The sequence below is a fragment of the Coffea eugenioides genome, chromosome 1 (assembly GCF_003713205.1).
Source record: "Coffea eugenioides isolate CCC68of chromosome 1, Ceug_1.0, whole genome shotgun sequence".
Classification (NCBI taxonomy): Eukaryota; Viridiplantae; Streptophyta; class Magnoliopsida; order Gentianales; family Rubiaceae; genus Coffea; species Coffea eugenioides.
The window spans coordinates 49022141-49042322 of NC_040035.1; the positions used below are offsets into that span (position 1 = coordinate 49022141).

The following is a 20182-nucleotide window of genomic DNA, read 5'->3' on the forward strand; positions in this document are numbered from 1 at the left end:
AAATTTTAAAGAATGATTATAACACTGTATGTTTATATCACACAATGACGCTCTTTCTTCATATATTATATAAATAAGAGTTAATAAATAATAGAGATCAGGATAAAATTGAAAATATATAAAATTAACACCAAATTAACTGCCTGCACAAACATTATTATTGTAAAGATATTTTGTCAAAAAAAATTAAGATCCTTTTCTTGTACTAATCTATTTATAGTAGAAAGCTTTTTTTTTTCTTAATCAAATTTAATTTTGTCAAGCTGATCGTTGGTGTAGTGATGCCGCAAGTCATTGCACTATGGTGCTAGCGCTTTTGGAACTGTAATTTGGAATAAAACAAAAAAAAAAAAGGGAAGATAGATGAATATTTTCTTCTTTTTTCTTTCCTTTTTTCCACTTCAATTCAAAATTTGCTGAGAGAAAGTAAATAGTAAAAAGAATAGAGGAGAATTGGGGTGATGTCAAAGCTTTGAAGAACTTTTCCTTTCCAAATTCGAGGGAAATGGAGAAACAACTAGTAAATTAGCAGAGCAAAGTTTTAAAAATTTTGAACCAAATAGTTTTTTTTTTTTAATATTTACAAAAAGAAAAGCACCGGTTCACAAAAAGCGCCCGGGACCGGATATCCTATTTGCAGCTCATCTGGTTTCTTATTTATTACGACTATAAAAATAAATGAAAGGAAGATTCATGATCCGCGCCAAGCAACATACGATAAAAGGTAGAGAGGAAAGCAACTTTACAGAAGATTTTGGCTTCAAGTTTCGGAGAAGGATAAAGAATCAGAGCATCTCTTAAACTTGTAATGGCGGTCTTCTGCTCGACCCTGGTTTCTGGGCTTTCCTTTAACAGTTTCCCGAACTTCGCAGAAGATGGCGACGCACAAAATGCCCGAGAGCATTTAATCCTTACTTCGTCATTCTCAATTCAAATTCGGAAGCCCCTTTTGTTTATCAAGAATGGCTGTTCCGGGGGTTGACAAGAAACTGCTTTGCGAACTCGAGGAAATGGGATTCCCCGAGGCTCGGGCCACTAGGGCTCTTCATTATTCAGGTAGGTTCTTTTGTTCTGAAAATTAACTTGCTGGATTTGGACTTTTAGACGTGCAGTGGTGTTGCACTGGAGCATAATTTTGAAAAAGAAAAAGGATACGTACTTAACAGTTAGATTGCATACTTATTATCCAACTCACAAGTAGGAGAGCTAAATTTTCAGGTAATTCAAGTGTCGAGGCTGCAATAAGTTGGATAATCGATCATGAGAATGATGCTGACATTGACGAGATGCCCTTGGTATGTCTCTTCATTTTTTACACCTAGCCTAATCTGTAATTCATGTTGAGTGTAGTTTGTCTCATCTTTAGTGTGCCATTTCTCTCTCGGACAAATGTTTTCGAAACTGTTTATAAATTTGATTTTACCCAAAACCTACCTGAGAATGTGAAGATCTGGATTTACGTCTCAACCTTCTTTGGCTAAATGTCTACTGTAATGAGTGGAAGTGCTTTACGTGCATTTAGAGCAGTTCTTGCTACCGGTATCTAAAAAGCTACTCTGATTGGAGTCGCTTCCTTATTGTGTATGTTCTGGTATGAGGCTTCATCTGATATATGGATAAAGCAGCTTAATCTCCGGAGCGTGCTTAATTACTTTATAATTTGTACATGCTCATGCCAAAAGTCTGCTCAGGTTCCTGTCGATATCCCTATTGAAGCTTCTGATCCATTTTTCATCTCCGAAGAAATGAAGCTGAAAGCACCGGAATTAAGGTTTTCTTTTTCTGCTGTCCCCCATCAAAAATATTTAAATAAATCAATAAACTAATAAATAAGAAGAAGAAAAGATTACCAACTTTCTTGAGTCTTGTTCACTTCTTTTATGACTTTTAACCTCTTGCCAGGCTCAGTTTATTAAGATGCAAAATTTGACTTTCAGTTTTTACCATCTAAAATTCAGCGATCAGGTGCGTAAAAATAGAGAAGTGGAAGAGAAGAAACTGGAAAGAAGCAGGGAGAAGGTACTTTAAGATAAGTTCATATTTTGCTAGCAGTCACTACTACAATTTTTGGCCCCATATTCTGTGGGTGCCATTGATTCCTGTTTGAATACTTCAAGCCTCTCCTGCTATGACATCTTGACCATCGATAAGTTCCTTATCAGAATGCATTTTATCTTTTAGGCAATACTTGCTAAGCATATTCAGTCCTTCAAAGAGGTTCATGTCATATAGTTTCAGTGATTTTCCCCTTTCATATGTAGACTAAAAGTTAGTATAGGGTCGCTGACTTCTCCTTTAACATACAGTTTAGACTTCTTAGAAGCTGGCTCTCTATGCCTGTGCTTGCTTTTGCTTTGGCATCAAGGGATATGCTTTGACAAAGCATTCTATCAAGCCACACATTACTCTGTGCCCCTGGATGTGTGTGTCCCGTTGTGTATTTGTCTGACATTTATGCTATATGTTCATAGGAGGTAAATTGTTGGGTGCGTCCATATGTTGCATGTGTTGGGCATGTCTGCATATGTTGGGTGTGTGCATGGGCTCGAGGTTTTGACATATAAAGAGCCATTCTCAAGTGCTGTGGAAGATTTTGCCTATTAAAAGCTGATTATGGCTATCATTCTTCTGGAGTTCCCTTCTCATCTTTTAACCAAGCCCCCAAGTTCGCTGCCAATGTCACAAGAGAATTATATACATTGCACATCATTATGGTCTTACCAATGAATGAGAACTAAAAAAAACAGAGGAAATGTGGGGTTTGTGCAAGGGTTGATATCTCAGTTTCTGTATTCCTTAACATCAGACATCAGTCAATTTCAAGACTAGTGTGCATGAACTAACAAATTGGTATTTTGACACAAATACCTGAGGAAGAGTTTTTAAGAACATTTCTTCCCTTTATGTTTAGAATTGTTGTGCTGGTAACAGTAAGCTGTCTGATGAGTTGCAGGAAAGGATTAGAGCAGGTAAAGAGCTGCAAGTGGCAAAGCGAATGGCAGAAGAAAATGAAAGAAAGCGGTCTGTCCTATGCTCATTGAGATATTACTTATGAACTTCTGGTGCTTCTAACGAGGGTTTTGATTCTTGACAGTTATTATTCTTTTTATTATCTTTATAAATCTCAGTAATGTAGCTCAGAGGAAAGCAGACGTGGAAGAAAAGAGAAGGGCAAGGGAAAGAGTCCATCAGAAGCTGCAACAGGATAAGGTAGAGCTAGACTTTTCCAGTTTTGAAAGTTTTGGAATCTTCAAATTATTGTGCAACAATTACAGCCTGATTTCCATTTTGTTTTGTTATCCTGTCAAATTTGATGTTTTTGAATTCATTATTGTGTCTTCTCATTATGCTTGTCAATTAAGAAAAAGTTTCAAAACACCTAAGCCATTTCTGACTCAAACTACTTTCTGTGACCCTTAATACTATTGTCCTTGTCAGTGTTAAGTCCCAATGATCTCTCAACTCGTTCATATGAGTTTTGGAAGTAGTAGAACGTGTTAACTAAATATTAGATGTTTTGAAGCCATTGTTACCATTTGATGGTAAGATGTAACATGAAATATGTGTTTCCAGGCAGAAAGAAGGGGGTGGCTTGGATTGCCTGTGGAAGGCCCTTTATCTGTAAACCCTGCCATATCCTTTTCACATGAAAGCAAGGTATCTGTATTTGGAATAACACACGTGTTTGGTTATACTTTTGCATTTTATATATTTTGGGCTCATTATGCCTTTCTTTCCCATTTCAATTGTAGAACTTAGAGCAGGTTAAGCCTGCTTTGTTGACTGTTTCTGCTAGGAAGGAGGATCTGATGAGGGAATGTCTGAGATCTCTCAAGCGTCAAGTCATGGTAGGCAAAAACTGTTTTGATTTCATTTTGATTGAAAGTTGATTGTAAACAACTTCAAGTTCTATCTTGTCTTAATTGATGAAAAAAGAGTGAAGTGTCCTAGATGAAATCTTTTATCATCTTGTGTTACGCAGCAGCTGGATTTACTGTTTCTGCTTATCAGCCTACTTGTGCTAATTTTGTTTGTCAGGGGGATGATTCTCAAGTGAAAAAGGCCGTCCAAACTCTATTAATTTATTTGAGAAATGTTGCTAATAATCCTGATGACGAAAAGTTTAGGAAGATTCGACTCGGTAATCCAGCTTTCCAGGTAATATGCTTATTGAATGGACTAGAAAAGACAATCAAGTTCTTCCCCATAATGAATGAGCAAAGTTGGGTTTATGTTGCCAGACCAAAGAACTAAATATACTTTTGGTCAAAAATTTTGCATGTTGTCAACGTATATATGAAGAGATAAAATGTTCGAGATTCTAGGGAGTTGGGAGTATTTATGTCTCTCCTTTTCTTAGTTCCACTCTATTGAACTAGAGAGACTTCTTTATGCTACCGTCCTTTCTGCAATGATGCTAATTTTACTAGGAGTACCGCCCAAACCAAGTGGTTTTAGGCAATTCTACTTTTCATGCTGAAGCCATGGCCATGTGATGAGAATCTTGACGGTCAGTCCTAGGTTCAGTTCATACATTGCATAGACTTTCTGGGAAGAGAGAGAGAGAGAGAGAGAGATGCTTGTGCATTGTGTCTCTGTGTTTGGTTGCATCGTCAAGAACCAATATCAAGAAATGCAATGTGGTAGCTGTGACGTAATGTTCCCTTGGAATTTTGCACCTGCATAATTTGTATGACCATTATAGCACTCAATTCTTGTGAAACTTTTTTCTGCACCGTGAGTATCTACTAACAATGTAGGATTCAAAGTTTTTTTTTTTTTTCATCTACTGTATTGTATACTTGATTAATTTATTTGTAATAACAGAGCAGGGTAGGAAAATTTAAACAAGGTGTCAAGTTTCTCGAACTCTGTGGGTTTGAGATAATTGGAGGAGAATTTTTGTACCTACCCAAAGACAAAGTTGACATGGCCACACTTGCAGAAGCTTGGGCAGTTCTGAACTCTGCTATTACCAATCCTTACTTTGGACTGTTTTCAAGGTAATTTAAGTCTTATTATATTCTCAGGATCGTAACTTGAGCAGGGACAGGCATGAAAGCTCTTTGGGGATGATGAATAAGGAGATCTAGCCATAATATCTTAATTTTTGCCTTTCTTTCACTCTGGTTTTCAATGTCATTTGGATTGGATTGCCATCAAGAATTGCTTAAATACCAAGCCAAACTTTTGTAAACCACTTTTATCTCTTAAACTGGATGCCATATTCCCATTCTCTTTCCTTGAAAGTGATGAAGAATAGCTCCTTGACTCGTGATTGTTATAAGAAAACTGTAACTCAGGATCCCACGTGCACAATAACCTAAAGTAAAAGTGCTCCAACGTCGTTATACAAGCAACGACTTTAGAAACTGAAACAGAATGAATGCCACAAGATCCTAAATAAGAATTGAAAGGATTTTGTCGTGTGGAATCTCAAGAGGAGATTGAAATCTGAAATTTCTTAATATCTGGTTCTAATTCAGTCTAACTCAGTTGCATTGTTAGCAGGAGTGTTGATGCTGGTGATTAAGCCTCTTCCAAGTTTGCATGGGAAGTGAGGGATCATATTGTTTCGTTTCACTCCACGATGAAGGCCATGGACTCATGGTTAGATTAATTCAGGTAACGAAGTTGTAAACAAAGTATGACCAACTGTTGTAAACAAAAGTGTTTGAACTCAATCTGAATTCTGTAGTAGAAAGTAGAGTGCTCATAAACGAAGATTAAGAAAGGACTGGAGAAAAACTAGTTGGTGTTTAGAAGGTTTACTCTTTGCTTCCGTGCGTTGTCTGAATCCCGCGACTTGAGAAATCAAACTGAGTCGATGACAGCATTTGCAGCCATAAGCATCACATAGGAATGGAATGCAGGGGAAAGGTGCAACTACATTTCGTCAAGTTAATATTTCTGTTGCAGTTGAGAATACAAGTAGTATTCTTTTCATGCAATTATGCAAGTAACAGGACGTCAAGCCTCTGCTGGTATCTCCATCTTTCATGCTACAATCTTCGTTTAAAGCTTTTACCCATTCTCCCTGCAGGGGGAATAAGCAAATCCTGGTTCTAACCTTGGAAGAGATTTGTTTCGTCTGATAGCTCTCGACCCAAACCAAGATGTGGCTTTAGCCTGATTTCCCTGGTTCCCCTTTGTTTACGATATTATTGGAACACAGAATGGAGATGGCATTATATTACGACATACGTAAATCGTTTTAATATAAGAACCTGTAGCAAAGGGATTTTTGTATAAGAAGATTGAAAGTGGCACTTGCGTTTAACGAATCGCTGAAAGCATCAATGATCTGATCATCCCCCAATCAGAAGAAAAAGAGAACCAAGGTACAACTTGATGATAAGTACACACTCCATAATCACAGCCCAGATAGAATCAACCGCTTCATCATCAAATCCTTCTTCAAAACCAAGGCCCCCCATGTCAAGCACCATTTTGAATTGTGTTCCCAGCTCTCAAGTCTCTAGGAAAATGTGTTTTTAAGGGAGAGCCACCAATTCCTGAGGTGGCCTTCAGCCTGGGAAAGATACTACTGCTACTTGGCTTGTTAAAGAGCTTCACAAACATAAACAATAATTTCATACCTAAAAAAATACAAATAGAAAGAGCTATTTTAACAGAATCTAAGGTCTTTAGTTTTGTCCCATCCTTTTTTTCAACTATCAGCAACATAAATACTTGAGACCACATTAGATCTAGTTGCATTAAAGATCAATTACACTCTCCAATACAAAAAAAAACATAAAAATTACTGGTTTCATTAACCATCCATTTACCACATTTTTTTCCTCACACGCCTGAATACTTTCGTTTTACTTATTAAATGGTTGGGAGTAGAATCATGAAATGGGTGTTTAAAGCCTTGGAACGTTAATTGTTTAACAAGTTTAGTTCTTATTATGAGGCAGAGTGAAAAACCTACTACTTAACTACAATCGTTTGTGCCAAACTTGCAATTATTGAGAAGTCATTCAATAACTATTCTTGTTTGGATTGCAATTTTTTTGGATTTTTTGTAGAAAACTTATTGTAATGATTTGATATATTTGACATAAAAAGGTGATTGAAAAATATGTTCACAGAGAAAACGTAGCAAATTTTCTTTGAAAAATTGCTGTCCAAACAAGGCCTCCCAACTGGACTCGTAACTTTAATCCCAAAAACTGCTTCATCTTTTTACCTAATGAGTTCGAGTACCATATGCCTAGGATTGATAATAATTTAGTAATGATAATACCGGTATTCAAATTTCCATTAATACCAGAAATAAGAATTTTTAGATTTTACACAAAACAATATTTCGCTTGCATCACAAACACATTTCCCAACCTACCTTTTTGGATACCAATAATTATTCCAAACACCTTTTTATAGTGTTTGGATACCAAAATTATTCCAAATAATATTTCGCTTGCATCACAAACACATTTCCCAACCTACCTTTTTATATTCACAATCACCTTTTTATCTCACATACATCATATCATAAAAAGTGCTACAGTAATTATTCCAAATAATATTTCAAATAATACACTATCCAAACAAATTAATTTTGTTCTCTCAGAAAAAAAACCGATCCGCTTCCCGGGCGACACGAGAACCCATACACGCATCAGTAGCCCCAAACCCGAATTTGCACAAAGTTTTTGCTTACCTTTGCATTCCATCCCGTTTAAGATTCCTCCTCCTTTTATTAAATAATACCACTAACAGTCAATTCTGCTTTGAATTTGCACGAGTTTTTTTCTGTACCTTTTAACTTGTCTGCGAATCGCTTTCCGCCCGCTCTCGCTCTTCTTCCGTGTCTAGTGCATTTTCCCGGTTCGTGAATCGTATACAAGAAATTTAATCAAAGTTAGGGCTAGGGTTAGGGTTTTTGGTTATTTGGCCGCTTGTAGCTGTTTCAGTATTAATATGTATGCTGATCGAGTAGAGGCTGCATCCAAGAGGTCAGTAAAGGATCGCCTTAATGGTAACTCAGCTGGCGATTCCGCTCGTCGGAGACAGATTACCGGCAAAAGGTACTCCCTGCTTCGGGTTTCTTGTTGTATGTAAATTTGTTAGGTACTATCATTGTTCCATATGATTACAGCTATGTTGATTCGTTATCCGTCTTGCATTTTCACTTCGAATTTATTTTCCATCCGAATAATTTGATTTAAGAGTTGAAATTGTTTTGCAAGCAGTAACTAGTTCCCCTCCCGCTATCCATTTTTTTCCTTCTTTTGGTTGCCTAATTAAAAAAGTTTTGGAAAGCTTTGTGCTGGGAAATCCGGTACTAAATGTTGAACGCTTCCAAAAAAAAAAAAAAAAGTTCAAGAGTGAAACTTCTGAAAGTTATTGAAAATTTTATAGGTAGATAGCTTTCCATGGAATTTAATTTTTTTCTCATTTGTTTATTAAATTGGGTTTGTTCGGAAGCTACTCGGTTGCCTGTCCTCGGGCGCTGCTCCAGTTTTTCATTTGAGAACTTTGGCTCTTATGTAGCTTACTGTATCATGTGGCGGGCATCGCTATGTGCTTCACAGAAAGTAGTACTACTACATATTGTAATTTTTTTTTGGAATTAGACTTTGCTAATTGTTGAAGGGCTAATTTCTTGGTGACCATTTTTGTGCTGAAAATATTTTTTGGTGTTTGATACACAAATTGGAGCTACAGTTTTTTTTTTTTTTAGCCTTATGCTTTATAAATGTACAGAAAGTACCACTGCTGATACACTGACAGCCAATTTTGTATCTGAAGGTTATTCATGACAATTGCAATTTCCTTGGTTTGTAATGACAGAAAATGTCTTTTCTCGTAATCCAGCTTCCTTTTGTGGTTCCACATCCTCTTCTATTTTTGTTGCCATCCGACTCTTTTTGTTTCACCCAGATAATTCATCATTGTTATTTGTTTTGAGAAGTTAGTTTACTGCATTTGTGGATTAGTTGCAGTTCATGCTATCTATGTTGTCAGGATGATGAATGGTGATGTATCATGGGACTGAATTATATGATTTTGTTCTTTTATATCCATAAAACATCTCATGAGCAGCATTTGAACTAATTAATTAGATGATGACGAGGTGGAATATGCATCTGTATTGATTAGAATGGACATCCATTGTTTATCAGCAGATTTACCTTCTGATGGGTGATCGATAGTGAAGACTTCTTATTGTTAGAGTTTGGGGTGTTATAAGTTGTGTGTGTGCTTTGACGAATTTTAATGGGATTAAGTTCTGGTGATGTTTTCTAAACCATGGCGCTAATATGAATAACATATGATGGATTTCTTCCATCAACACTCCTTTTCTGGGCATTGGAAACAGTCGATGCTGGATTTTGATCTATTTGACATCGCCTGCAGTTAAAGTTTTGATTCAAGAAAAGCTTGTGTTATGGTGCTTCCCTGCTCCCAAACCATCTTTCTCCCTCCCTAGTGCATATTTTCCTCTCGGATGTGTTGAAGGTTTACTCTTTAATACAGAATGTGATAATAGGAAAATGGATTATGACGAATCCGAACCTGGCCTTGTTTGCATTTCATAATCTCTCGCATGATGCTTTCTGCAGGCAAAGAGAAGATGACAAATGGGAACATGATCTTTTTGAGGATGACGAACCTAAGTTTTCAAGTATGTTAGTTTGACTACTTATGGGTTCTACCTTAGTATATGTATATGTTAGTTTGACCACTTATGGGTTCAACCTTAGTATATGTATATCAGGTTTTCCTCTGCACTTACCTTTTAGAGGATTTTGATTATTATTAATCAATGAATAGATCGCAGAATTGGTGCATCAGATCTTCGTTTGAAACTCCAAAAGAAGAGTATCCAGCGAGCAACTCAAAATGTAAGAGGGTCTCTTCCAGGTGGTGTAAGGGATCTACGGGAAAAGCTCTCTGGTACAATTTATTCACAAGCTATGGACACTGATCCACCCAAGCCAAAACCAGCATCTGAGGTCGGTAGACCTGCCAGGAAAAGTATCATAGCTGAAGCTCCTGTTGCATCAGAGAAAAAAGCAGCTGCCAGTTCAGTTTCTAAGAAAAAAAATCAGAAGGCAAGAATATAAATTAGGATTTATTCATGTTAGTTCAGTTCAGTTCCCGTCGCTTTTGTCATAGATTTATTCATGCTCTGTGTGCACATAGTTATTAGGATGGACGTCCTAAATGCATATGATGTTGAGGTGACGATAAGGTGTCCAGGGGTGCCCATGCAAGTGATGTACATTTTCCTAGTTGGAGTTCATTCTTCATCATCTGTTAACTATTGCCCTTGATATAGTTGCCCCGTTTTACTTCTATCTTCCCTATCCATCATGTGAAATGCGTGTGCATGGTTTATTTGAATGTTGTTATCCAAGAGAGAAGAAGAGGAGGAATACTTGTATACTGTCAAATATCTTATGTTGCCATATCTCCCATGACTGGTTTTTATGCCTGATATTTTTTTGTTTCAGGTAGAATCAGTGGATAGCTTTCTGCAATCGCTGGGCCTTGAAAAATACTCCATTTCATTTCAAGCTGAGGAAGTATGTATTGTAATGTACTTAACTATTAGTTTTGTTTTCAACAGCTTTACCTTCAGGAAATTACCACCTGCCTACTTTTTCAGGTTGATATGACTGCCCTTTTGCACATGACTGACGAAGATCTCAAGGCAATGGGAATACCAATGGTAAGTTATCGAGTCCCTTCGAAGTTCAGATCAAGGTTTATCATTATTGATTCTTCTGGGGTTGTGATTAGGTGTTTATTAGGAACTTATTACATCCATATGCAAAATTTTGCTGTTTTGCTATTGGCTGGTCAGAATACAAACTATAGGGTGACTGTTCATGGAAAAGAAGCACAAGATAGGTACCAGAGGCTTAAAACCTTTTGTTAGTGAATCTGAAATTTGAACCTGAGATCCTTAATGGTCAGGTTGGTTGCCATGAAATATAAGCTCTTAGCCTGCTGTTTTAAAGGCCTTTAGTTTTGATCTCCCATGACATATACACTGTGCTGTTTCAATTTATGCACAGCCCACATTACAGGTTTTTTTCTTTTTTGGAGGGAGGGGGGTGGAAGGAAGCAAATAGGTTTGCTTGTGTAATCACTGGTTTGAGGCAATTTGGTGCTTAGTGAATTGGTAAGGAGTTGTGATGACAGAACATAAAAGGATCAGCTTTGTTTATCGTGTTAGCCGCCTATCTGCCTTTGAAACCTCTGAATTGTCTACTTAATCAATCTATCTGTGTTTTCAGGGTCCAAGGAAGAAAATACTGCTAGCATTGGAGTCTAAAGTTTAGCTTATCTAGCAGTGGTTTCCTTGTTTGCTTGCTTGGATCGTGTTGATTAGTTGACCATCCCTAAAGATTTGCAGGCTTGTTTTAGTCGATGGAGGCTGCACTTTACTTTTTGTGGGAAAATTACAGAGTCTAGCTGGAAGCGACCTTAACGAGCTCATCATTATTGCCAAATGATGGAAGGATCTTGAAAAACAAAGCGGGATCTGTTTGTGAACTTGTGGCTTGGTGCTTTTATTGTGCCCTTCATTCAAGCTCTGATGTTATTAGTTACTTGCAAACAATGTCAAAAAGATATGCTTTCCAGAAGGTTGTAGGAGTGGGCTAATTGAAGGATAAATACTGAATGTTGTCTGAGATAGCTAATTCTTTCAAGTATTTGATTCATGTTTTGGATGGTTACTGCATCAATCCGGATACTGTATCCCTTAAATTTTCCTTTCTCGTAGGTATACAATAGGAAATATAAAGTGAACGAAAAGGCTGTTTGAACTGAAAACTGTCGGCATTAGCTTCAGTTTATGTGCGCGACCGGTACTTAGGTACAAACTGCCAGGACAAAACTGTTTTGTTCCTTTGTCAGGATGCTCGTCTATTGCACTTAACCAAGCAAACCTGCAGCTTATCCGCAACAGCATTTGAAGCTAGACTTCCGTTTGTAGGTGAATTTTAAAGAAGTACGAATACTAGGTGTGTAACCGTTCCTTTTGCGGTTACCTGCGCTGGGGAGTCGGAGTCTCCGATAAGAATAAGGAAAGTCAACGGAGGAGAAATCCATCCATTTGGAGTTATTTGGCAGGAAAGATTGGGGAGAAAAATAGAGAAGTACGAGGATATTTCAGAACTACATATCACCTATGATGTCACCTTTGGAAGTTATTTCCAAATTGGAAATCAGAGAGCTTGAAGTAGCCACTTGAAATTTTCAGAATGCCAATTCGTCCCCAAAAGTGGTGAAAGAGAAATAGCAAAAAGACACCCGTGTCCTAAAACCAACATCTTTACTTTTCTTCCTTAAATCACCAAACCATATGACGTCTTTCGAAATTTTCCAGCATACCCTCCCAAACTCCCAAATTAAGGGCCGGTGCCAAAATTACATCTTGTCAAAATACGTAACGGATTGAAAAAGATCCGCATAGTCAATAGCAAAAGGATACTTCAAAAACCATAGTGAAGGCAAGAGTTCAACCATTATAATCAAACTATGCACTTGAAAAGCCACTGCCAACAGCAACAAGAAACAAATTCAATCATTTATACATAATCAATTGTTGTTAGTTTATACAAAAATTTTGTCAGGAAAATCTAAGGCTAACGCAAGTCTACTTGGATTTGCCTGTAAAAGATTGCTCTCAATTTCATCGAGTATCATCTAGCTGTTACACCTTTCCAAAATGCAGCTAGAGGCTTTTGGGCGCAAGGGAGGGATCCCTATGAAATCGTGCATGTTGTCAGTTCACGACCGAAACTCTTTGGCCCATACCATAGTCATGCATTGAGCTGATGAGAACAACTTCAAATGCCTTTGTTTTTCCAGGCAAGATATTTTTTCTGTTCTTGCTTGTATCTTTTCCATTCTCTAAGAACTGCAAGAAGCACGTGGAGCGAAACTGGAAGAAAGAATGGCTGAAAAGTAGATGGAGCAAATCATCAGAAAAATTTCTCATATGCAGTTGTCTGTGGATAGCAACAATGGCGCTCAAAGCACTAGTTAAATTGCAAGCAGATCGTGCATAACATATTCTAACTAAACTACAGTGAGAATTCCTATGCAATGCAACACCAGGAGGATTTGATTATGTTATGCAAGTCCTCATGAAGTTTTAATCTGCAAACTTTATCATTTCATCTGTCCAAGAAGCAAGATAAACATGTTAAAAGTGGTCTGGAACATACTGAATAGACAGCAAAACAGTGCTCAAACGAGTAGTAGCTCACAGACATCATAGATGGATGATAGAAAGCATCCTCTGCCAAGGATCTTGCTTGTCTTGAGGACACTGACACGAAATTGAATAGACTATATATTAGGTTTCTGCTACAATGCAACAGAAGGAGAATTAATCCAGTACTAAGAACCAAGTTGGAACATCTTACCAGCAGAGGCATCATAAATTCCAAGAGAAGCATTCGTCAGAGTTAGCTTTGCAGCTTCCAGAGAAAACTTAACCTGTTCCAGGTTTAGAGCAGTAAAACTTATCAGCAAATGATTTAAAATGTTCTACAGCTAAAACAATAGACGTCGAGAAAAATCAAGACATGCATGCATATTGGTTTACCAGCTTGATTAAAAAGACAAGCAAGGCTAGAGGGAGCTTGAGATAATTTACATCTATGTTTTGTTCAGACGGCTTAAAAGAGAATAACCCAAGGGTACCAATCAAAGAAGCATTTGTTAACTAACCTGTTTCCCAATCTCATCCATGATGATCATCCTTGGAAGGGATTGTACCTAAACAGGGAATGTATCAAATCTAGAAACTTTTTTAAGTGTAAGGAGGAAGGATATAAAGAGAAGATAACGCACCAAACGAGAAAGCGATCCAAGGGTCGTACCACATTGGAGAAGATTAAAGCATGTATGTTGCCGTGACAACACGTCACGTTCCCTAACGCATAAAGTAATTGCACTCTTTAGCAAATAAAGTGAACTGAACAATCCATTAACCAGAAAGCTAAAGAGTAAAACTTTGCTTAACAGTGGAATAAAAGCAGAACACACAATGAATATTAGGGAAAAAATCACAATTTCACACGTCTGTTAACGTGAAAAGGAGAGCCAATGTGTTAATGATTTCAGAACCAAAACCTGCAATTGCAGTATCAGTATGCATGGTCAATAATGCATCTCTAAGCCAAGCAGACAAAATACAACCTTTAATGACATTTTAATTTGACCCTTTGTTATACATAACACCACTAGGAAGTTTGCCATTATTTCAGTCAATTGAGCAGTTACAAGCAGACTGCCGAATTTTACACTATAGGGGAGGCTCAATCTTGACTGGGGCACTCAAAAGGCAAACATAAACCTTTCTCTAGTTCACTTCCCACTTAACCATTGTACCAGGCAAGTATCTCACCACTTTGCAAAGCCTCTTTCACTGGCTAAAAGTATTGACATGCCTGATGCACTAGTGACCATGCTGTCAGACTTCAGACCAAATAGCTGTCGCAGCTGCCCAGTGAAAATTTCAAAAACCTTCTTCATGTCCTAGTTCACAAAAGATAGGTTAATAAGCAAAGTTTGATAAACCAGGTTTGCATACTTGAATAATCTCTATTTTTCTAAATGCAAGTCTGCCCAGGGACTCAGTTCAATCTAGCTAATGACTTGAGTATACCAATGACTTGCACCTACCGATATTAATGTTGGTGCAATTAGGCACTAGAGACTACAAGTCCTCAAGATGAGTTTAGTTCTAAATAAGTATTTTATAGTCTTTACATCAAAGCTAACAGTATACTGACCTTGAGGGACATCGTATGCCTAAGAGGATGAGTACTTTCAGAAATATTCAAACAAGCAGGGGGATTCCAAACAACAACACCTCCCCACATCTGTTGCACAGCAAAAAAGCCCATTAGAGGATACAACAGTTATGAGAAGAATGAGAGAAATAGATCTCTAGTTGTAACATTAAGTATGCAACTCACTGGAGATATAAAGCCATTTGTCAAGGAAAGCTCTCCATTGGGTAGCTGCAAGAAAAGCGGACACTCTCTTGAAGATGGTATGTATCTGCCATTACATGGAAATTAGTTATTATGGACATTAGATGGTTTGCAATAACAGATAAGAGGATTGAAACCAGGTGTAGCAATGCAATCATTTCTAAAGAAAATAAACCTTAACAAACACAACCAACTCCTATAATAGCACTAGTCATATTAGATATTATTCACTCACTCAAATTCATTGACAAACTTATTGCACTTAGGCAAACTAAAAACCAGAAGTTAAAGAAATCAGTATCAAAGAACTAGACTTCACGCAAAAATTTTCACCATTCTTTTTTCTTATGCATGCTTCATTCTCATGACACTTCTATATAATTCAATTCCCTTGTTGTGCTACAGTTGCAATGTGCTTTATCACCTTTATATCCACAAAGAACAAAAAAGCTTTATTGTTGGAAAAGTATATTTTGAGTTCTTTAGGTTCATGTAGTCTGTTGGGTTAAGATATCTCATTGACATTCATGTCACATGACCCATAAATATGAAGAAAACCCCCCTAATTTTCTGGGAACTATCTAGGACAAATGATAATGAGTTAAAGAATATACACCACAAACTGCAGAACTTTAGACCGTCCTCCAGCTGCAGTTGATGTATCCAGGTGCCACTCATTGGAATTAACCTATCAAAAACCGAATTACTCAAGAACAGTCCAGAAGAATAGAAGGCACTGCAGACAATAGCAAATGAAACAAGAATAAGAAAATCAAAGTGCCATATAGCTCAAATAACAGAGAGAAGAAAAGGCAACAAAGGAACACATATACAGTAAGAAAACAGACACATAAACCTGTCTACATGCAGATAGAGTACATGTGCATGGAAATTTTCTTCCCCAAACATAAGAGTGCACACCATAGAAGGAATTAAGTGAACATACAAAGAAAGGAAGATCTTTAGTGCTGAAGACATGGCTGGTCAGCTTCTCATCCCAATAAGAAAAAGAGGACTTAGGAGTATGATATAAAACCTGCATGTACAGCCAGTGACGCCAAACATTTACAGAAACATCAGTTACTAACCTGAATCTTTCAAAAGAACCTAAAAACAACGCACCACAAAGTTTTCAAAAGGAGTGGACACATCACTATAGGATATGGTATCATTACCTGACTTTCCACACCAACGTCTGCCAGAGGTCTCAAAGCCTCAACAATTGGAGCCAATAGAATCTCTTCTATACTCTGAAAATCCCTGCAACCACATTGAACATGCAGTCATTCAATGTTCGTACAGCTTAAGACTTTCGGTCGATGTGACAATTAACAATTCTAGTTGGAACTCTGCCATTGGCAAGGCAAGTTCTCAGCATAGAGGAAAATGCCAGTAAAATTCAGTTCAGACATAAGGAGAAGCAGAATAGCTAAAACATGAACCTTTGGGCATTCCTCATACAGCCACTATAAAGAAAAAGTACGAGGGCAACGGCAACCAAAGAAAGCAAAGAAGCACCATTTGTTTGACAAATAAAGTACTAGTAAGTAGATAAACACAAGGACACCAACACAGGCAGAACATCATACCAATCATAAACCCAATCACGCGGATCGGCATTCAACAAATTGAACGAGAGCACAACCCTCCCGTCAGCTCCAACAGGCATAAACTCCCCGTGAATTGAACCTTCCTCTTTCCCACCATTGACAAAAACTTTGACAAATATCTCCGCTATCCTCTCCACCAGCTCCTCCGCGTTCTCAATCCTCCCTTCGATCCACGCATGTCGAAACTTGCCAACCACTGCCCTCACCTCCTCCACATCCTCCCTGTTCACCACCACAACCGTATATTTGCCATCTTTACTCAACACGGACTCTAAATATTCATCCAAGTTTTCGTCGAAATTATCTAAATTCCGGTCATATTTAAATCCATCAAGCAATCCACTGGAGTCCAACGTTACGCTGACGGAGTAGTTGCTGCAGGTGCCGCAAAGTGGAGTTTTAGGGAAGAGTTTTTGCATGCGAGAGTAAATCGAAAACCCTAGCTGATTTCCGGAGGATGATGATGACGCGGCGGGAAAGTTTACAAAGACGGCATGGAAATGGCAGGGGAAGAGAATTGGATTGGATTCGATTGCCGCTGAGAGTGAATCGATGTCGCGGAAGGGGAGCTGTGATCTGTAGATTTCCACTGATTTTAGCAAAAATGGCAGACCTGCATTTGAATCGATTTTTTTTTTTCCAAAAAAAAAAGGAAGAAGAAGAATAAGAAAATATTCTCCGTAAAAGTACAGAGCATATAGGTGATGGTTCTTGAATAAAACAGGAAAAGAAAATTACCTATGAGGAAAGAGAAGAGAACAGAGAGGGTGAGAATGAGGCGTTTCACTCCGGGTTTTGTTTTTCGCATGGTCTCCGGGTCTAAATTCGACGGCTGCGGTGTTTCGTCGGATTCTTTGGGCTGAGCTTCACTGATTTCTGCCATCGCCCGCTCACTCCGAGTCCAACACTCCACTCGACTGCCGCCGTAGCATTGTCATGTTAAATAGGTTTCCGACTGTCCTGACTCCTTTCAAATGTGTTTCTGAGCACCTACTCTGTCCGCCGTCTTAGCTCAGCCGGTAGAGCGCACGGCTTTTAACCGTGTGGTCGTGGGTTCGATTCCCACAGACGGCGCAAAGGTTCGTTTATTGGTTGTTGTTCTTTTTAATTGTATTCTCCTCATGATTCATTCCTCTTATTAACCCTGCTTTGGTTCTTCCATTTTGTATATAATGTTAATGAAATCCGTGTCTAAAGGACAGATAAATAAAAAAAATCTGTCTTTGATTTTTGAGGTCAGGAAACTAGACTGAGCCCACTCTAAAATCTAAATCAGCTCCTATGTTCACAGCTAAGTGAAATTTCTTCGGCATCAATGCGATTGAAAAATTGGCCTACCAAGGACCTAAGACAATTAATGCAAAAATGTAAAGACAGAGCATCCGTTTCCAGGTTCCATGGCTTGATGGTCTCATCTGGCTTAATTGGCCACGGGATTTCCATTGCTCAACTCATATCATCCTATGGCCGAGTTGGCGACTTCGAACTTGCCCACAAACTGCTCGTGAAATCGCCTAACGCAGGAATAGATGCTTGGAATGCAATGATAATTGCTTATTCACGTAAAGATTGCCCTTGTGAAGCTATAAAACTATACAGGAAAATGAGTCATGAAGGAGCTAAACCTGATAGTTCAACTTTCACAATGACAATCAAAGCATGTACAGATTTGTTGGACTTGAAAATGGGCGAGGAAATTTGGAAAAGAGCGGTTCAATGTGGGTATGGGAATGATGTTTTTGTTGGATCGTCTGTGTTGAAGCTGTATTCCAAGTGTGGGAAGATGGATCAGGCAATGGGCGTGTTTGGAAAGATGCCCAGAAGGGATGTTGTTTGTTGGACTGCAATGATAACTGGTTTTGTGCAGAGTGGGAAGGTGAGAGAAGCCTTGGATATGTATCAGCTGATGAAGAAAGAGGGCATTGACGGAGATGGAGTCGTGATGCTGGGACTGATTCAGGCTCTTGCAAATACTGGGGATGTGAAAATGAGTTGTTCTATTCATGGTTACCTCATTAGGAATGATCTTCTTATGGACGTTGTTCTGCAGACTAGCCTTGTAGATATGTATGCCAAGATTGGAGAGTTGGAACTTGCTTCTCATGTTTTTTGGAGAATGCCTTATAGGAATATAATTTCATGGAGTGCTTTGATTTCTGGCTTTACTCAGAACGGTTTTGTTGCAAACGCACTTGAATTATTTACAGAGATGCAGAGATCGGGATATGAACCCAACCAGGTTTCGCTTGTCAGTGCCCTTGTTGCATGTTCTCAGGTTGGATTTTCAAAATTGGGCAAGTCAATACATGGATATATTGTGAGAAGGCTTGAAATGGATCAAGTTTTGGGTACTGCAGTGATTGACATGTACGCAAAATGTGGATCCATTTCTTGTGCCCGTGCTCTATATGATAGGATGCGTCATAGGGATTTGGTATGTTGGAATGCAATGATTTCCAGCTATGGGATCCATGGCCATGGAAAGGAAGCTCTCTCACTCTTCAACCAGATGATTGCCTCAAAACTAATTCCAGACCATGCAACTTTTGCTTCTCTTCTTTCAGCATTAAGTCATTCAGGACTAGTAGGGGAAGGGCGATATTGGTTTGATCTCATGGTCAAAGAATATGGCATCCAGCCCGGTGAAAAGCATTACGCTTGTTTGGTTGATCTTTTGGCTCGAGCTGGGCAAGTTGATGAGGCTCAAAGCCTGATAAATTCCATGACATGTGAACCAGGGCTTGCTGTTTGGGTTGCCCTTCTGTCTGGCTGCCACAACCACAAGAAATTTTTGGTTGGAGCATTGGCTGCAAAGAAAATTATTGAGCTAAACCCAGAGAGCTCCGGAATTTATACTCTCGTAGCAAACTTCTTTGGTGCAGCAAAGATGTGGAATGAGGTTATGGAAATAAGAAAGCTCATGAAGAAGAGAGGGATGAAGAAAGTACCGGGTCACAGTGTTGTTGAAGTGAAGGGGAAAATCCATGCTTTTCTTATGGAAGATAAGAGTCACCCTCAATACAAACAGATTGCAGGGTTTTTGGAGAAATTGGAGCAGCAGATGATAGCTCTTGGTTATAGTCCTAAGACTGATTTTGTGTTGCACAATCTTGAAGAGAATGTCAAAGTGAAAATGTTGTGCAACCATAGTGAGAGACTTGCAATTGCTTTTGCACTCCTGAACACAGGGCCCGGAACCAGATTGCTGATCACGAAGAACCTCAGAGTCTGCGGTGACTGCCATGAGGTGATCAAGCTCATCTCCACAATAACAAAGAGAGAGATTATTGTGAGGGATGTCAAGCGATTCCACCACTTCAAGGATGGAATCTGCTCATGCTGTGATTACTGGTGAAGGTACAAATTCAGTTAAAGACTGATTTTACTTCTAAATCTTGAAGTTGTGCAATGGACTAAAAACAGTCTTCTTAGTAGTAGGGGAATTTCAGAGCCTGGTGCAAGAATGAGGCAGGGACTTGTGAGAGTTTGGAAAGGTTCTCTCTCTCGGGGAGTTACACAAATAGAATCCTTCAACCTTAAAAGTTACACTTACAAATTGGATTAGTCTTTTTTTTTATCCTCCGGATACGATAG

General features: G+C 38.4%; 4 protein-coding genes and 1 non-coding gene across 8 annotated transcripts; 4 read left to right on the forward strand and 1 right to left on the reverse strand.

Moving 5' to 3' along the window:
• Window positions 1–734: 734 nt before the first annotated feature.
• Window positions 735–6153, forward strand: LOC113756732 (UBX domain-containing protein 1-like). 4 transcript variants are annotated; one of them, XR_003466087.1, is made up of 12 exons: window positions 735–1056; window positions 1219–1295; window positions 1683–1771; window positions 1959–2019; window positions 2954–3021; window positions 3129–3210; window positions 3574–3657; window positions 3753–3848; window positions 4039–4158; window positions 4828–5003; window positions 5512–5625; window positions 5835–6153. XR_003466087.1 is itself a non-coding variant. In XM_027300304.1 (11 exons), exons 1-11 carry the CDS (start codon window positions 963–965, stop codon window positions 5531–5533), a joined length of 969 nt encoding a protein of 322 aa, XP_027156105.1. In that variant the 5' UTR covers window positions 735–962; the 3' UTR covers window positions 5534–5828. The 4 variants fall into 4 exon arrangements, 3 of the variants coding, with proteins under 3 accessions (XP_027156105.1, XP_027156153.1, XP_027156200.1); XM_027300304.1 differs by lacking the exon at window positions 5835–6153 and having other exon boundaries at window positions 5512–5828; XM_027300352.1 differs by lacking the exon at window positions 5835–6153 and having other exon boundaries at window positions 1692–1771; window positions 5512–5828.
• A 1487-nt stretch (window positions 6154–7640) lies between these two features.
• Window positions 7641–11733, forward strand: LOC113782135 (ankyrin repeat and SAM domain-containing protein 6). Its single transcript, XM_027328048.1, has 6 exons — window positions 7641–8036; window positions 9576–9637; window positions 9787–10067; window positions 10470–10541; window positions 10625–10687; window positions 11259–11733. Exons 1-6 carry the CDS (start codon window positions 7930–7932, stop codon window positions 11301–11303), a joined length of 630 nt encoding a protein of 209 aa, XP_027183849.1. The 5' UTR covers window positions 7641–7929; the 3' UTR covers window positions 11304–11733.
• An 802-nt stretch (window positions 11734–12535) lies between these two features.
• LOC113783720 (GPI transamidase component PIG-S) lies at window positions 12536–17552 on the reverse strand. Its single transcript, XM_027329936.1, has 13 exons — window positions 17327–17552; window positions 16568–17201; window positions 16154–16238; window positions 15925–16014; window positions 15593–15666; window positions 14961–15045; window positions 14775–14864; window positions 14387–14517; window positions 13831–13912; window positions 13708–13755; window positions 13401–13473; window positions 13200–13303; window positions 12536–12929 (listed from the first exon to the last, which is right to left on the reverse strand). Exons 1-13 carry the CDS (start codon window positions 17469–17471, stop codon window positions 12819–12821), a joined length of 1752 nt encoding a protein of 583 aa, XP_027185737.1. The 5' UTR covers window positions 17472–17552; the 3' UTR covers window positions 12536–12818.
• A 37-nt stretch (window positions 17553–17589) lies between these two features.
• TRNAK-UUU lies at window positions 17590–17662 on the forward strand. The gene has a single exon. It is a non-coding gene; the product is annotated as a tRNA-Lys (tRNA).
• Window positions 17663–17903: 241 nt separating this feature from the next.
• On the forward strand, window positions 17904–19943 carry LOC113774133 (putative pentatricopeptide repeat-containing protein At3g25060, mitochondrial). The gene has a single exon (XM_027318703.1). It carries the CDS (start codon window positions 17904–17906, stop codon window positions 19941–19943), a length of 2040 nt encoding a protein of 679 aa, XP_027174504.1.
• Window positions 19944–20182: the final 239 nt, after the last annotated feature.

Bases quoted from the DNA above. Each gene is read 5' to 3' on its own strand.
- LOC113774133 (XM_027318703.1), top strand. From the start codon at position 17,904: ATGCGATTGAAAAATTGGCCTACCAAGGACCTAAGACAATTAATGCAA.
- LOC113783720 (XM_027329936.1), bottom strand. From the start codon at position 17,471: ATGGCAGAAATCAGTGAAGCTCAGCCCAAAGAATCCGACGAAACACCG. The intron at 15,667-15,924 runs GTATGTTCACTT...GGTTTTTGATAG, and splicing joins CTAAAGATCTTCCTTTCTTT to GTTAATTCCAATGAGTGGCA. The intron at 14,865-14,960 runs GTGAGTTGCATA...GCTGTGCAACAG, and splicing joins CAAATGGCTTTATATCTCCA to ATGTGGGGAGGTGTTGTTGT.
- LOC113756732 (XM_027300304.1), top strand. From the start codon at position 963: ATGGCTGTTCCGGGGGTTGACAAGAAACTGCTTTGCGAACTCGAGGAA. The intron at 1,057-1,218 runs GTAGGTTCTTTT...CTAAATTTTCAG, and splicing joins TAGGGCTCTTCATTATTCAG to GTAATTCAAGTGTCGAGGCT. The intron at 1,772-1,958 runs GTTTTCTTTTTC...TCTAAAATTCAG, and splicing joins CTGAAAGCACCGGAATTAAG to CGATCAGGTGCGTAAAAATA.
- LOC113782135 (XM_027328048.1), top strand. From the start codon at position 7,930: ATGTATGCTGATCGAGTAGAGGCTGCATCCAAGAGGTCAGTAAAGGAT. The intron at 8,037-9,575 runs GTACTCCCTGCT...TGCTTTCTGCAG, and splicing joins AGACAGATTACCGGCAAAAG to GCAAAGAGAAGATGACAAAT. The intron at 9,638-9,786 runs GTATGTTAGTTT...ATCAATGAATAG, and splicing joins TGACGAACCTAAGTTTTCAA to ATCGCAGAATTGGTGCATCA.